This window comes from Oncorhynchus kisutch, linkage group LG19, assembly GCF_002021735.2.
Source record: "Oncorhynchus kisutch isolate 150728-3 linkage group LG19, Okis_V2, whole genome shotgun sequence".
NCBI lineage: Eukaryota > Metazoa > Chordata > Actinopteri > Salmoniformes > Salmonidae > Oncorhynchus > Oncorhynchus kisutch.
In genome coordinates, this window is record NC_034192.2 from 25,364,978 (window position 1) to 25,382,203 (window position 17,226).

At 40.9% G+C, this 17,226-nt stretch overlaps 1 protein-coding gene and 1 pseudogene across 1 annotated transcript; both read left to right on the forward strand.

The window, feature by feature from the left end:
- Positions 1-1,826: 1,826 nt before the first annotated feature.
- LOC109910095 (spondin-2-like) lies at positions 1,827-12,619 on the forward strand (annotated as a pseudogene).
- Positions 12,620-13,942: 1,323 nt separating this feature from the next.
- On the forward strand, positions 13,943-16,788 carry si:ch211-255i20.3 (transmembrane emp24 domain-containing protein 11). Its single transcript, XM_020452208.2, has 5 exons — positions 13,943-14,220; positions 14,532-14,623; positions 14,760-14,885; positions 16,080-16,226; positions 16,468-16,788. The coding sequence occupies exons 1-5, from the start codon at positions 14,091-14,093 to the stop codon at positions 16,615-16,617; spliced, it is 645 nt and encodes a 214-aa protein (XP_020307797.1). The 5' UTR covers positions 13,943-14,090; the 3' UTR covers positions 16,618-16,788.
- Positions 16,789-17,226: the final 438 nt, after the last annotated feature.

Genomic DNA, 17,226 nt, shown 5'->3' on the forward strand with positions numbered 1-17,226 from the left:
AAAAAAACTTGGTTTAACGTTACCCTTGTATCTGTGGAATAATTGTCAAGAGGACTTTGTACATTTCAGGTAAAATAACACCCCAATATTTATATACAAGGACAAATTAACTAGCAACAGCAAGCTAGCTATTGCCATAAATGTATAATACTTTTCAACCTGTCCCCAATTAATATACAGTTGAAGTCGGAAGTTTACATACACGTAGGTTGGAGTCATTAAAACTCGTTTTTCAACCACTCCACAAATTTCTTGTTAACAAACTATAGTTTTGGCAAGTCGGTCATCTACTTTGTGCATGACACAGTAATTTTTCCAACAATTGTTTGCAGACAGATTATTTCACTTAATCACAATTCCAGTGGGTCAGAAGTTTACATACACTAAGTACACTGTGCCTTTAAACAGCTTGGAAAATTCCAGAAAATGATGTCATGGCTTTAGAAGCTTCTGATAGGCTAATTGACATCATTTGAGTCAATTGGAGGTGTACCTGTGGATGTATTTCAAGGCCTACCTTCAAACTCAGTGCCTCTTTGCTTGACAATCATGGCAAAATCTAAAGAAATCAGACAAGACCTCAGAAAAAAGGATGAACCACACCTCCACAAGTCTGGTTCATCCTTGGGAGCAATTTCCAAATGCCTGAAGGTACCACGTTCATCTGTACAAACAATAGTACGCAAGTATAAACATCATGGGACCACACAGCCTTCACACCGCTCAAGGAGTGTCTCCTAGAGGTGAACATACTTTTGTGCAAAAAGTGCAAATCAATCCCAGAACAATAGCAAAGGACCTTGTGAAAATTCTTACATTAAAGTGGTGATCCTAACTGACCTAAGACAGGGAGTTTTTACTAGGATTAAATGTCAGGAATTGTGAAAACTGAGTTTAAATATATTTGGATAAGGTGTATGTAAACTTCCGACTTCAACTATACACTGTAAAAAATTCCGCCGTAAATTTACATCATTATACTGGCACCAGAGTTGCCAGTTTAATACTGTAATTTGACTTTACAGCAGTGATGCTGTAATATGGTTTACAGTACTATTTTCCTTACTGTAAAATATATTACACCATTCCTGCTGTAAATTTACAGCAAGGATGCTATAATATTTAACATGTAACATACAGTAAGGAAAATAGTACTGTAAACTATATTACAGCATTACTGCTGTAAAGAAAAATGACAGTATTAAACTGGCAGCTGTGGTGCCAGTATAATGCTGTAAATTGACAGTGAAATACCTGCAGTAATATACAATTAATTTACAGTACAATGCAGCATTGCAGGTTGTCTTTAAAAGACAGCTCCCTGAAATGTAATATTGTAAGAAAAACAACATGAATAAATATATATATTTTTACACAAATTCATTACATGAATTTCACATGAATTGCACTTTAACCACAAAGAACAACATTTGAAACGAGCAACATTACAACTCTAGATAGTAGGGGAGAGAGAGACAGAGACAGAGATACAGTGATAAGAACATTGACAAATACTGGCCAATAATGTACTTCACCATACACAAACCAAGACAACAGAATAGGTCATTCTTGAAAATACAGGATTAAGTAAGAAAGAAATAAAATCTAAACAGATCAATGAAAAATAGGAAAACAACAGTTGAACAGGGAGACATTTTTACAAAAAACTATAACAAGTACTGCTTGCCTGCCTGTCTTTGAGAGAGAAACGAGAGAGAGAGAGAGAGAGAGAGAAAGGGGCTGAGAGAGAAGGATGGATAGAGGAGCAAGCAGGGCTAGACTGGAGCCAGAGAAGCAGACTACCTTAAGCCAACACAGGCTCCGGGATGGCGCAAGTAGATCATTTGCCGACCCAACCCGCATGGCAAGATTTCTGAGAGAATGAGAGGTGCAAACAAGTCTTGAATAAATCTAGGTGGCGTGCAGATTATCACCCCAATCTTTGAAACGCTGATCCTCCTTAGCTCTGATACGTCAACTAGGACAAACATGGGAATAGAAAGAATAGAAAGAGAGATTGCTATTGCTATCATAACTCCTATCAATACTACTATTATTACTCGCTGGGTAAAAATGCAGATGACAACTGACAAATAAAGTTTGTGTTCATCAGGTGTGTGTGTTTGTGTACTTTACATGTTAGAGTTTTTCCACTCAAACTCCTTCAGGACTGCGAGAAAGAGTGTAACATGTGGATCAATTGGCAATGGCTTCCTCTGAACAACCTTTCCGGTCTTGCGGCTCACTCCTGCTTTCGCTGTGCATTTGGTTCCTTCAGGGTTTATTCGAACCAGGAACCTGCACAACCCAACATAGAATATATTAAATCAGTTGAGGCATTGAAAAAAATAACAACAAGAAATATCACTGCAATGTAAGTAACAAATGCTAACAGCAGTGACCTAAAATGACAAAACATACATATAAAACATATTATAATTATGTGTAATAGTACAGTATAAACACCATTAATCATATAAACTTTATAAGTATAAAAACACTATTCCTTACATCTGCCAAGGGGATACAGAGATGTGTCCTTCTCTTTGAAGTGGGTCATCAACGGAAGAATGGCAGCAGTGGCTGTTAGATCGTCATTGCCTTTTATGTAACTGTCGATTTCATTCAGCAGGCACTGGATCTCTCTCCTCAACTTGGACTTTTGGATTTTTAAAAAGTTGACAATTCTTACCCTTGTTCGGGAGAGCGAGAGTCAGGTGACTGTCAATCACGAGCATTGAAGTGGCTTCAGAGCCATAACTTGGTGAAAGGGAAAGCCACTGTTCCTGGAGGTCACTGATGCTTGGAGGAGGACAAGTGTCCTATCCATTGTTACAGATCCTATTCATTCTTTATTTTCTTATGTTAGGCTTTGCGCTGCACTCCATACCATACCAGAAGACAAACAAACAATTTACAAAAACATTTGTATATTTTAGTACTTTTATAATTGTCTCGCTCCTTCATAGCATAAGCCATTTCCTTTGAGGGCAAACAAATTACTTGCAGAACCTTTTTAAACTTGTGTGTGTACACTCTTAGAAAAAAGTGTTCCGAAAGGGTTCTTTGGCTGTCCCCATAGGAGAACCCTTTTTGGTTCCAGGTAGAACCCTTTTGGTTTCCATGTAGAACCCTCTGTGGAGAGGGTTCTACATGGAACCCAGAAGAGTTCTACCTGGATCCAAAAGGGTTATACATATACCTGGAATCAAAACGGGATCTTCAAAGGGTTCTCTTATGGGGACAGCCAAATACCCATTTTAGGTTCTAGATAGCACCTTTTTTCATAACAATTACATAAATATGTTACATTTATCAATCAAGATCTCACCTCTTTGGTTGACGGACTGAAGCAATTCCCAGCACTATATTGGCGTCAAATTGCATTTTATGTCATCCTGCTGAACATATTCAAGGTCGTTAATATTCTCCACGCCAACATTTGCCCTCAGATGCTCCGACAAAGATCTCACCATCTCGGTCTCCAACTCGGGCCATTGGTGTTTAATTGCATATTGAAGACCCTCCATGCCTACACTGGTTTAAGGAGAACACACTGAGTGATGCAGGGAAACAACAGAGAAACCTGACACTTTATAAACTGGTAGTGGGTAATAATTACTCAGACTATCTTCATTAACACACGCATAATTAAATCAGAGAATCTGGTATAAAATGAACCCGGAGATCGACCAGTGACACAGACTGATACACCCCAACAATTAAATGAACCTGTGATTCTGTGACTAGAATCAGTGAGATCTTTCCAAATGTGTATCCGTCATCATTTTCTCCCATTACAAGGCCTTTAGGGTATGTTTTTACTTTGAATACAATTTTAGACACCTCTGCAGTGCTTTGCGAACCCTTTTGACTGTACATATTATATTTTATTTATTTCACTTTTATTATTATATAATTGCTCCTCAAATTAATTCATGACACCAACAACTTCAATGCTATGTGGAAACAATTGGCCCCTGCATAATTAAGATTGGAGTAACTGGTGGCTCTCAGACAAGTTTTCTGGCACACTCCTTGAAGTAGGAGTGCTTGCTCTCAAACCTCAGTGTCCACAAATGAATGAGTCGCCCAAATTGCAGGATGAGGTCGGGGTAGTGTAACAAATAGTGATGCTTTGGTGCAAGGGCACTCTACCCCACAAGCAAAACTGTAGTTCGCCACATGTCTATGTTTTGCATGAGTAATGAATTCTTTAATATTTAGGAAACAGAAATTGCAGGATTTACACCTGTACATTCCAACAATGCTACTTCCAGCTACCATCCAGCCTGCAATATGAAAATTAAAATACCCCCAGCCACCATATTGCATGCATACACCAAAAGAGCTATCGAGCTATACATTACCATGCAACTCATGCTAACCACACAATCTAAAAAAATATATTATAGACTACAAGGCTAAATTTAAAAAATCAGTCAGTGCCTGATGATTCAGATATCATTAATTTAACTCATGAGGGAAAATGCCACGACCATCGCCCTGAATAATGCAGCAAGCTAACCACATAATTTGAAGAAAACAAAATTAAAATAAAACTTAAATATCCTGCAGGGTTAGATATCAGTCTGTGCCTGTTGTTGCTGAATTAATTAATTTAATGGCCTAATAAGGATAACAAAAGCATAGGGGGGATATCCACAACACCTTTGCTAAATCACACGGACCCCGAGACTGAGTAAAGCTAACGTTAACCAGAGATATTTAGAGAAAGGTGTCAATGGAGTTCGCCATCTCTGAGCTAGAGCTAATGTTAGCAAGCACCAATTCCCTTTCATCTGAAACCAAGATTGAACTCTTTGGCCTGAATGCCAAGTGTCACATCTGGAGGAAACCTGGCAACATCTCTACGGTGAAGCATGGTGGTGGCACCATCATGCTGTGGGGATGTTTTTCAGCAGCAGGGACTGGGAGACTAGTCAGGATCGAGGATCCAGAGCGCTCAGGACCTCAGACTGCTGCGAAGGTTCACCTTTCAACAGGACAAGGACCCTGAGCACACACCAAAGACAATGCAGGAGTGACTTCGGGACAAGTCTCTAAATGTTCTTGAGTGGCCAAACCAGAACCCGGACTTGAACCCAAATTGAACATCTCTGGCGAAACCTGAAAATAGCTGTGCAGCGACGCTCCCCATCCAACCTGACAGAGTTTGAGAGGATCTGCAGAGAAGAATGGGAGAAACTCCCCAAATACATGGAACGTTGAATCAAATAGAACTTATTTTTATAACCTCTTATGAAGATGGTTTTGTAGAATAAAATGGGAATTTTATATTTTTGACTGATATGATTGTCTGTTTGTTTCACATCTGCAAATGAGTTAAAACGCTGTCAGTTCCACTTTAATCTTTTGGTCACCGGTTACTTTGTGTGCTAAACGTGACATATTTATTTTGCAATGGGAAGCAATAGTTTTACATTCGATTGGGAAATGCTTAATGCTTGATCATAATCTTGATGTGATTGGCCTGACTGAAACATGGCTTAAGCCTGATGAATTTACTGTTTTAAATGAGGCCTCACCTCCTGGCTACACTAGTGACCATATCCCCCGTGCATCCCGCAAAGGCGGAGGTGTTGCTAACATTTACGATAGCAAATTTCAATTTACAAAAAAAAAAAATGACGTTTTCGTCTTTTGAGCTTCTAGTCATGAAATCTATGCAGCCTACTCAATCACTTTTTATAGCTACTGTTTACAGGCCTCCTGGGCCATATACAGCGTTTCTCACTGAGTTCCCTGAATTCCTATCGGACCTTGTAGTCATAGCAGATAATATTCTAATCTTTGGTGACTTTAATATTCACATGGAAAAGTCCACAGACCTACTCCAAAAGGCTTTCGGAGCCATCATCGACTCAGTGTTTTTTGTCCAACATGTCTCTGGACCCACTCACTGTCACAGTCATACGCTGGACCTAGTTTTGTCCCATGGAATAAATGTGGTGGATCTTAATGTTTTTCCTCATAATCCTGGACTATCGGACCACCATTTTATTACGTTTGCAATTGCAACAAATAATCTGCTCAGACCCCAACCAAGGAACATCAAAAGTTGTGCTATAAATTCACAGACAACACAAAGATTCCTTGATGCCCTTCCAGACTCCCTCTGCCTACCCAAGGACGCCAGAGGACAAAAATCAGTTAACCACCTAACTGAGGATCTCAATTTAACCTTGCGCAATACCCTAGATGCAGTTGCACCCCTAAAAACAAAACAAAAATCTCTTAAGAAACTAGCTCCCTGGTACACAGAAAATACCCGAGCTCTGAAGCAAGCTTCCAGAAAATTGGAACGGAAATGGCGCCACACCAAACTGGAAGTCTTCCGACTAGCTTGGAAGGACGGTACTGTGCAGTACCGTAGAGCCCTTACTGCTGCTCGATCATCCTATTTTTCTAACTTAATTGAGGAAAATAAGAACAATCCGAAATTCCTTTTTGATACTGTCGCAAAGCTAACTAAAAAGCAGCATTCCCCAAGAGAGGATGACTTTCACTTTAGCAGTGATAAATTCATGAACTTCTTTGAGGAAAAGATTATGATTATTAGAAAGCAAATTACGGACTCCTCTTTAAACCTGCGTATTCCTCCAAACCTCAGTTGTCCCGAGTCTGCACAACTCTGCCAGGACCTAGGATCAAGAGAGACGCTCAAGTGTTTTAGTACTATATCTCTTGACACAATGATGAAAATAATCATGGCCTCTAAACCTTCAAGCTGCATACTGGACCCTATTCCAACTAAACTACTGAAAGAGCTGCTTCCTGTGCTTGGCCCTCCTATGTTGAACATAATAAACGGCTCTCTATCCACTGGATGTATACCAAACTCACTAAAAGTGGCAGTAATAAAGCCTCTCTTGAAAAAGCCAAACCTTGACCCAGAAAATAAAAAAAACTATCGGCCTATATCGAATCTTCCATTCCTCTCAAAAATTTTAGAGAAGGCTGTTGCGCAGCAACTCACTGCCTTCCTGAAGACAAACAATGTATACGAAATGCTTCAGTCTGGTTTTAGACCCCATCATAGCACTGAGACGGCACTTGTGAAGGTGGTAAATTACATTTTAATGGCATCGGACCGAGGCTCTGCATCTGTCCTCGTGCTCCTAGACCTTAGTGCTGCTTTTGATACCATCGATCACCACATTCTTTTGGAGAGATTGGAAACCCAAATTGGTCTACACGAACATGTTCTGGCCTGGTTTAGATCTTATCTGTCGGAAAGATATGTTTGTCTCTGTGAATGGTTTGTCCTCTGACAAATCAACTGTAAATTTCGGTGTTCCTCAAGGTTCCGTTTTAGGACCACTAATGTTTTCACTATATATTTTACCTCTTGGGGATGTTATTCGAAAACATAATGTAAACCTTCACTGCTATGTGGATGACACACAGCTGTACATTTCAATGAAACATGGTGAAGCCCCAAAATTGCCCTCGCTAGAAGCATGTGTTTCAGACATAAGGAAGTGGATGGCTGCAAACTTTCTACTATTAAACTCGGACAAAACAGAGATGCTTGTTCTAGGTCCCAAGAAACAAAGAGATCTTCTGTTGAATCTGACAATTAATCTTAATGGTTGTACAGTCGTCTCAAATAAAACTGTGAAGGACCTCGGCGTTACTCTGGACCCTGATCTCTCTTTTGAAGAACATATCAAGACCATTTCGAGGACAGCTTTTTTCCATCTACGTAACATTGCAAAAATCAGAAACTTTCTGTCCAAAAATGATGCAGAAAAATGTATCCATGCTTTTGTCACTTCTAGGTTAGACTACTGCAATGCTCTATTTTCCGGCTACCCGGATAAAGCACTAAATAAACTTCAGTTAGTGCTAAATACGGCTGCTAGAATCCTGACTAGAACCAAAAAATTTGATCATATTACTCCAGTGCTAGCCTCTCTACACTGGCTTCCTGTCAAAGCAAGGGCTGATTTCAAGGTTTTACTGCTAACCTACAAAGCATTACATGGGCTTGCTCCTACCTATCTCTCTGATTTGGTCCTGCCGTACATACCTACACGTACGCTACGGTCACAAGATGCAGGCCTCCTAATTGTCCCTAGAATTTCTAAGCAAACAGCTGGAGGCAGGGCTTTCTCCTATAGAGCTCCATTTTTATGGAACGGTCTGCCTACCCATGTCAGAGACGCAAACTCGGTCTCAACCTTTAAGTCTTTACTGAAGACTCATCTCTTCAGTGGGTCATATGATTGAGTGTAGTCTGGCCCAGGAGTGGGAAGGTGAACGGAAAGGCTCTGGAGCAACGAACTGCCCTTGCTGTCTCTGCCTGGCCGGTTCCCCTCTTTCCACTGGGATTCTCTGCCTCTAACCCTATTACAGGGACTGAGTCACTGGCTTACTGGTGCTCTTCCATGACATCCCTAGGAGGGGTGCGTCACTTGAGTGGGTTGAGTCACTGACGTTGTTTTCCTGTCTGGGTTGGCGCCCCCATTGGGTTGTGCCGTGGCGGAGATCTTTGATATGGGCTATACTCGGCCTTATCTCAGGATGGTAAGTTGGTGGTTGAAGATATCCCTCTAGTGGTGTGGGGGCTGTGCTTTGGCAAAGTGGGTGCGGTTATAGCCTGCCTGTTTGGCCCTGTCCGGGGGTATCATCGGATGGGGCCACAGTGTCTCCTGGCCCCTCCTGTCTCAGCCTCCAGTATTTATGCTGCAGTAGTTTGTCTGGGGGCTAGGGTCAACCTGTTATATCTGGAGCATTTCTCCTGTCTTATCCGGTGTCCTGTGTGAATTCAGGTATGCTCTCTCTAATTCTCTCTTTCTTTCTCTCTCGGAGGACCTGAGCCCTAGGACCATGCCTCAGAACTACCTTGCATGATGACTCATTGTTGTCCCCAGTCCACCTGGCGGTGCTGCTGCTCCAGTTTCAACTGTTCTGTCTGCGGCTATGGAACCCTGACCTGTTCACTGTGATTACTGTTATTTGACCATGCTTGTCATTTATGAACATTTGAACATCTTGACCATGTTCTGTTATCATCTCCACCCGGCACAGGCAAAAGAGGACTGGCCACCCCTCATAAGCCTGGTTCCTCTCTAGGTTTCTTCCTAGGTTTTGGCCTTTCTTATACAGCTGCATTGCTTGCTGTTTGGGGTTTTAGGCTGGGTTTGTGTACAGCACTTTGATATATCAGCTGATGTAAGAACAGCTATATAAATAATTGGATTTGATTTGTATGCTCTCTCTTTCGGTAGACATTTTGGCAAACTTGCCTCTGCCACTTCTGACCTACATCTTCAGTCTCACCATGTTTGACTTTGGTATTTACTAGTTCCTGTAAAACTTAAGGCTACATATGTTTCACCAAAGTGTTACAGAGTTTTAGCAGACAATGCACATTACTTTAGACCTTGGCATAATTAAAATACAGTATGGATATGGTACAATTGGATATATTGATAATCAGTTAACTTACCTCACTCACAATGATGTGACAAATTGGTTGCTTGCAAAATTTCATAACAGAATATATACTGCACGTGCACTTCTAATTGAACTTCTGGAACTTAATCAACAGAATCTCACAAAACAACCCTTTTATCAGAGTTATAGAGCAGGCGAGTGGGAGTGGTAGGGGAACGGCTCCAGCCTGCTGCTCTTAGCTTGAATGTGGGCTAGAAGGGCTGCCGGCTCAGGCTGCCTCCCCTTCCATATCCCTTTGCCAAGCTGTCTACTGGCCAAGCCACTTCCCCCACGACTCTGCTTTCCTAAGAAACCAAGAGGTCCTTCACAGGCAGCCGTGGTCCCTGCTCCAGCTCATTGCACACTGTAGAGTAGACCCTTGTATAAAAAACGATCACCCCGTTTCTAACTATGATCTATTAACTCACCCTGGGAGGAGGGCGGAAGGGAGAGCTAATATGGAGCATGCTGCATGCATCAGTGGTGCTGGGAGGGGTCAGGGCAGGGATTGTTTATATTGTTTGACTGAGGGAACCCTGGAAGGCATAAATAGCTGAGGGAAGCATTCAGGTCTCGCAGTCCCTTATCACGACAGCTCAGGCACAGGTGGTGTCCTCCACTCCTCTGCAGCTCTCCTCTCCTCTACACTCCACACCACTCCACAAAATGTATTGTTAGAAAACTATAGTTTTGGCAAGACATCTACTTTTTTACCAACAACTGTTCACAGACAGATTATTTCACTTATAATTCACTTTATCACAATTCCAGTGGGTCAGAAGTTTACATAAGTTGACTGTGCCTTTGAACAGCTTGGAAAATTTCCGAAAATGATGTCATGTCAATTAGCCTATCAGAAGCTTCTAAAGCCATCATTTGAGTCAATTGGAGGTGTAACTGTGGATGTATTTCAAGGCCTACCTTCAAACTCAGTGCCTCTTTGCTTGACATGGGAAAATCAAAAGAAGTCAGACAAGACCTCAGAAAAAAAAAATTGTTGAGGAAAGCTCTGGAAAGACATGAGAGCAAGGATTAATGCAGTGCAGATCGAGATTGCTGATCCTTCAACTTTCTCACCATATTTGAGTTTAATGTTAGGTGGACTACTAGAAACGTCCACATAACCCACACTACTCCTTTCTCTCTCCCCAGCTGTCCTTCGTAGTGCGGATAGTTCCCAGCCCAGACTGGTTCCTGGGAGTAGACGGCTTTAACCTTCGTGAAGGAGAGCATTACAGCTGTAACCCCTACGATGCAGGCACTCACAGCGGCTTCACTTTTCCTTTCCCAACTTTGAGACCATTCCTCAGGACAAAGTCACACAGGTAAATCTAAAAGAGCCCATGGTTCATCATCATGTTGGTACTGTATGATAGTATCACTATCAGCTTCGGTAATCAATACCAGTACAACTTGATTTTGTCCTTTCCAGATAACGTCATCTTCTCCAAACCATCCTGCCAACTCCTGCTATTACCTCCGTCTGAAGAATCTGACCCCCATGGGCAAGGTCACCCTTACAAAGATCAACAGCAACCAGATCTTCAGCATACTCATGGAGCCCACCCAGTTCAACCAGACTGGCAATGAGATTGAGGACTCATTCATAAGTAATCAAGACACATGTAAGAAACAAATACAGTGAAAATGCGTAACTAATATCTATTGGATATCTTCCAATCCTACCCCTCTGATTGAAAAAAAAACCCATAAATATTATGATCCAAATTTCTCAAATTTAGCACTGTTAAAATGAAAGGAGAGAGCAAAGAATTGGTGATGGCCATCTGGCAAAACGTAAAGAAGAAATCTGTAGTAAATCGGATCCATTGTGCAACAGCATTGAGATGGAGTCAGCAAGTGCTGGTCCTCTGAACCCATGGCAACCAGGCAACAAACAGGAGAAAGGAGGCCAAAGGCATTGGAAGTTTCCTGCCACTCAGCACGTTTGGAGTGTTTGTAATGGAACCTAAATAAAATGTCAACTCGAGCCTTGCTTTTATTTCCATGTTCCATCCTTCTGCTTTTCTAATTATCCAAAAAGCCTCAATCTATGAAAAATATCAACATTTTACAAGGTCATAACTTTGTAGGTAGGGGCTTGGCAAATCACATGATTTAAAAAACAAAGTAAAGTTATTCAAATTGAATTATTCAATAAAAGTCCATCCAGACTTAAACTGCAGTATAGCCACATTAGCCAGGAATGTACAGCCACAAAAGAGCTTTCGATACACAAAAGCATACACTGAGTATACCAAACAGGAGTTCCTAATGTATACCAAACATGTTATGTTTTAGCCAGTATTACAGCTATATTTTACATAGCACTTGGAAATATGATGTAAATATTTGATCTGTTTTTCAGAAAATTTACTAATTTACTAAGTTTAGTACCAGCCAATAAATCAAGTCTTCCCCTTTTATATGAAATGGTGTTGGATGGCTTAGCTGAATCAGTCCTTTTAACCTATGCCTGAGGGCATATCTGTGTGTGGCATGCTATTAACCCCCCCCCCAACCCCCCCCCCCCCCCCCCCCACAGGAAAATTTACTTAAAGTTTAGTACCAGCCAATAAATCAAGTCTTCCCCTTTTATATGAAATGGTGTTGGATGGCTTAGCTGAATCAGTCCTTTTAACCTATGCCTGAGGGCATATCTGTGTGTGACATGCTATTAACCCCCCCCCCCACAGGGGCCCTAGAGCTTGGCTGGAAGAAGGCTCACTGAATTCATATCACCCCTTACTGCTTGCTGCATGCTCAAGTGTTTCAGGTCTCTTGTATCTGGGCTCTTGCAATTAAAGTGTTTGCTAAAATAATGTCTTCATGGATATTGCTAACAGAGTCTCTGGTGTCCTTCCCACAAGATTCCACCCCTCTGGACTGCGAGGTGTCTGTATGGTCACCCTGGGGCCTGTGCAAAGGCAAATGCGGAGACTCAAGTGTGCGTAACAGAACACGCTACATCCACCTACAACCAGCTAACAATTGGGTAGTCTGCCCCCCACTGGAAGAGGAGATGAAATACATCTCTAACAACTGCTTATGTCTGGCCGGCAGGAGTAAGAAACAGAAAAGAAGAGGCCATGCAAGACGACAAAGACGACGAAAGTTACGTCCGTCATCTCCACTGGAGAAGCCCAAACTGTAAAGATAGACCCTTTTCTCTCTGGGCCGCCTAGTGTATTCGCTGGGAACAGCGGAGGGTGGTGAAGGGAGGAATGCTCATAGTAATGGCTGGAATGGAATAAATGGAACGGTATCAAGCACTTGGACACCATGTTTTTGATGCCGTTCCATTAACTCCATTCCAGACATTACTATGAGCATGTCCTTCAATTTCAAGTGGCACCAGCCACTTTAAATTGGGAAAGATGGGAAAGCCACTGGGAAATATTTATAAATGGGTCACAGACAGGCAATTATTGGGAAGCCAGATAAATGAAGAGGTTGTCTTGAAACTTTCCCCATAGGGCCTAGTTTCTCCTTGTGATTGATGTTCCCCTACGTCATTGGCCTAATAGTTGCCAAAACCTCAGAGAACAGGGAAATCATGGTGCTTCAATTGATTCAGTACTTGCAATAGACCAGATTGGAGTTCAGAATTGCATTGTAAGATGCAGTTCAATTACAACTATTGTCTTAAACATTGTGCAGTGTGCATTGAAGTGTTTACAAATAAAGCATTGTTTTCCATGATGATCTCTACTACAGAGAGTATATATTTATTTACAGAATTTTGACCTCTACAGTATCAAGCAGTAGAAATAACATACTCGATCATGCCATTGAGGTAATCGGAGAGAAATTGCTAAATTAATTTGTGTCTGTATGTAAGTCCCAAAAAAACTGTATATACATGTAAGCCGATTGTAATTTTATTTTTGATTGATGTAAAGCTAAAATATAACATACAATTAACAAACTACATCATACACCACAGCATAAAATAGGGCTATGAAACACACCGATCTCAAAAGAGTGTCCCTTTCATCAAAAGCTTTGTCACTCATTGATGTAATTTGCTATATATGCCAAAGCTTTCATAAGTCATACCTGACATACTGTATGTCAGGACATGTCCCATGATAAGATAATGACAAAGTGTCAATCACAATGTAGCACAAATGAGCTATTTCCTAGAAAACCCCTAAGCTACAGAAAACCAGAGAAATAAACTGACTCCAGAAATTGTAAGCAATAGCAATCATAACCTACATCTTGGCCATTGGCTTTCGCTTCATATATATTCCTGGTTGTTTCTCAGGTTGGTCTTAATTCAAACCATTGACAACTGATGGAAAATTACTGGGAAAAGTAACAGGAAAAAGAGAAAGACAGGTTCTTGGCTTTTGATGAATGTCAGTCTTTGCGAGTAGGTTTCACGATGGTACAGTGAACATGAGTTAATAAGTTAACTATTTCATGTTTCTTTATCAATACATGTAGGCTTCTACTACTGGCCAGGCCTATCAGTATCCTTGGGTACACCCTCAAACTCACAGTTTGGGTGGTCAGTCGCAGCAACAGCAGGTGTAAGTTTTCACACCAGAGTCACCTGCACACGAGCAACCATAAGGCTCATTATATTAATTTAAGTTAGTCACATCTTGTAAGTCCAAATGAATGTGAGGGGCATTGGGCTGTGGATGCTGTGTTACCTAGTGCTGACGGCTGCTATGTACTTTGATCTGGGTGAGCAGGAGGAGAAATGCCTCATCGAGGAGATTCCAGGCGACATGCTGGTCACAGGTGAGTTCTGTGGGCAGTTGGAAAAGAGGACACTGTTCTGCATGGTTGAATTTCTCTGTGCTGTATGTCAGCCGCCTATCAGAAAAACACAAAAAAAGTTAAATGGATTAGCAGAGATCATGATGACGTCATCCAGGAGGCATATGAAATTTGATATTCTAATAGTATTTACATCTGGAGAGGGACAGGCTGAATTTGCAAAATCCTCTACTGTTTATGTAATAATGGTTCAACCCCAAGCAATCTAAAGCACACTGAGTTGTAAAACACTTAGAATATTGCCTCATACTGTCTGTGTTGTGTTTTCGCAGGTTATTTTCTTTTGGAGAATTGGGATGCAAAAAATAACCTTAACTCCCCTCATCTTGGCCTCACTATCACTGTGCGAGATCCAAACCATGACGTACGTAGGTTTACAGAGCAGTTTACGACCCAGCCCTCCCTAAACAAAAACATATGTTTGCTTGTACTGATTACATAAAACCATTCCTTAAACAAAGAGAACATACTCTTCATATTTTTCTCCTCTTTGGTTCCAGATACTGATGAAAAAAAGATATGGCAGATTTGGAAAATTCACATTCACATCCCACGCTTCTGGCCCACATTGGTTGTGCATGCAGTCCAACTCAACAAGGTTTTCAGTTTTTGCCAGTGAAAGGCTGGTGAGTTCATCCACACTTATACTTTGAATGCACTGAGTCTGCTGGACTGTGTTTGTATTTATTATGGAACCCATTAACTGCTGCCAAGGCAGAATTAAGGCAGTTCCTACCATTTTAAAAACATTACAATACATTCACAGATTTTAGAACACACAGTGTGCCTTCAGGCCCCTACTCCACCACATATCTACAGTTCTAAATCCATGTGTGTGTGTGTATAGTGCGTATGTTATCGTGTGTGTGTGTATGCATGTGTTTTTTGCTTCACAGTCCCAGCTGTTTCATAAGGTGGTTTTTATCTGTTTTTTAAATCAAATTTTACTGCTTGCATCAGTTACTTGATGTGGAATAGAGTTCCATGTAGTCATAGCTCTATGTAGTACAGTGCACCTCCCATAGTCTGTTCTGGACTTGGGGACTGTGAAGAGACCTCTTGTGGCATGTCTTGTAGGGTATGCATGGGTGTCCGAGCTGTGTGCCAGTAGTTCAAACAGACAGCTCGGTGCATTCAACATGTCAATACCTCTCATAAATACAAGTAGTGATGAAGTCAATCTCTCCTCCACTTTGAGCCAGGAGAGATTGATATGCATATTATTAATATAAGCTCCCTGTGTACATCCAAGGGCCAGCTGTGCTGCCCTGTTCTGAGCCAATTGCAATTTTCCTAAGTAATTTTTGTGGCACCTGACCACATGACTGAACAGTAGTCAAGGTGGGACAAAACTGGGGCCTATAGGACCTGCCTTGTTGATCGTGTTGTTAAAGAAGGCAGAGCAGCACTTTATTATGGACAGACTTTTCACCATCTTAGCTATTGTTATATCAATATGCTTTGACCATGACATATCAACTTGCTCAATAGACACTCTGGTTTTACTCAAAGTCAGTGGCATATCGTTAGTAAAGATTGAAAAAAAAACAAGGGGCCTATACAGCTACCCTGGGGAATTCCTGATTCTACCTGGATTATGTTTGAGAGGCTTCCATTAAAGAACACCCTCTGTTCTGTTAGACAAGTAACTCTTTATCCACATTATAGCAGGGGGTGTAAAGCCATAACATACGTTTTTCCAGCAGCAGACTATGATCGATAATGTCAAAAGCTGCACTGAAGTCTAACAAGACTTCATTTTATCATCAATTTCTCTCAGCCAACCATTACTGAACAATGTTCTGATATCTCCATCGCAGAGGATTCATTTTGATGTTCAGATGGGAGAGCACTCCATTGACCCCAGTGTTGAGAGACACAAAGACACAGTCCAGACCATGGAGTACAGCCTGGAGCACCTGAGGGACCAGATCCTATACATCACCAGGCAGCAAGACTTCCAGAGGGTAAACCCTACAGACTTGTCAAGAATGCAAAGTATCACACACATAGGAAATAATCACAAACAAACACTTTATGAAAAGTCATTTTCAAAGATTCTGAACAAAGCAGACTAGTATTTTGATCAGAACTACAGATGCATTGTTTGATGAAGACAACACATATTGCATTGAGCTAATATGCCTGCCCTTTTCAACTAAGAACGGTCCAAAATGAACTATGCACCACTACTTTTTTAATTCACAGGAAAGAGAGGAAACTTTCCGTCAGATCAGTGAAGAAACCAATGGGAAAGTTTTGTGGTGGGCTGTTGTGCAGACTTCCATTCTACTATCAGTTGGATTTTGGCAAATCAAAAGACTGAAAGACTTCTTGATTGCAAAGAAGTTGGTTTGATATGCTTGGCTTTAGGGCTGGATTTATATCTTGCAGTACAATGCAAAGTGGCTACTAGAGTCAACGGCTATTCCAAAACTAGACTTACATCAGTGCTGATCAATCTATGTTACTGTACATTCTTCTTGAGACAATGTATGGATTAATAAAAATGTGCTTTGTTTAATCTTACACACCTATGCTATTTTGTATTATTATCACTTGACTGTAATTTCTATGAATTATAACACACAATTTTTTATGGATGTAGGGTTCTATGAACATTTTGTGAATATATAAGTTGTGAGTCACAAACAAAAGAGATGTTGTGCAAATACAGAATTAAACTTTCAAATACAAATCAGTCTGTAATTACGCCCATATAATTTCACAAATTTACACTACCGTTCAAAAGTTTGCAGTCATTTAGAAATGTCCTTCTTTTAAAAAAATAAAACATTTTTTTTGTCCATTAAAATATCATCAAATTGATCAGAAATACAGTATAGACATTGTTAATGTTGTAAATGACTATTGTAGCTGAGTTTTTAATGGAATATCTACATAGGCGTACAGAGGCCCATTATCGGCAACCATCACTCCTGTGTTCCAATGGCATGTTGTGTTAGC

What these genes read in the sequence shown, in the direction of transcription:
- si:ch211-255i20.3 (XM_020452208.2), top strand. Translation starts at nt 14,091, where the DNA reads ATGAATGTGAGGGGCATTGGGCTGTGGATGCTGTGTTACCTAGTGCTG. An exon ending in TGCGAGATCCAAACCATGAC is followed by an intron (nt 14,624 to 14,759) that starts GTACGTAGGTTT and finishes CTTTGGTTCCAG; the next exon opens with ATACTGATGAAAAAAAGATA. An exon ending in TTTTTGCCAGTGAAAGGCTG is followed by an intron (nt 14,886 to 16,079) that starts GTGAGTTCATCC and finishes TCTCCATCGCAG; the next exon opens with AGGATTCATTTTGATGTTCA.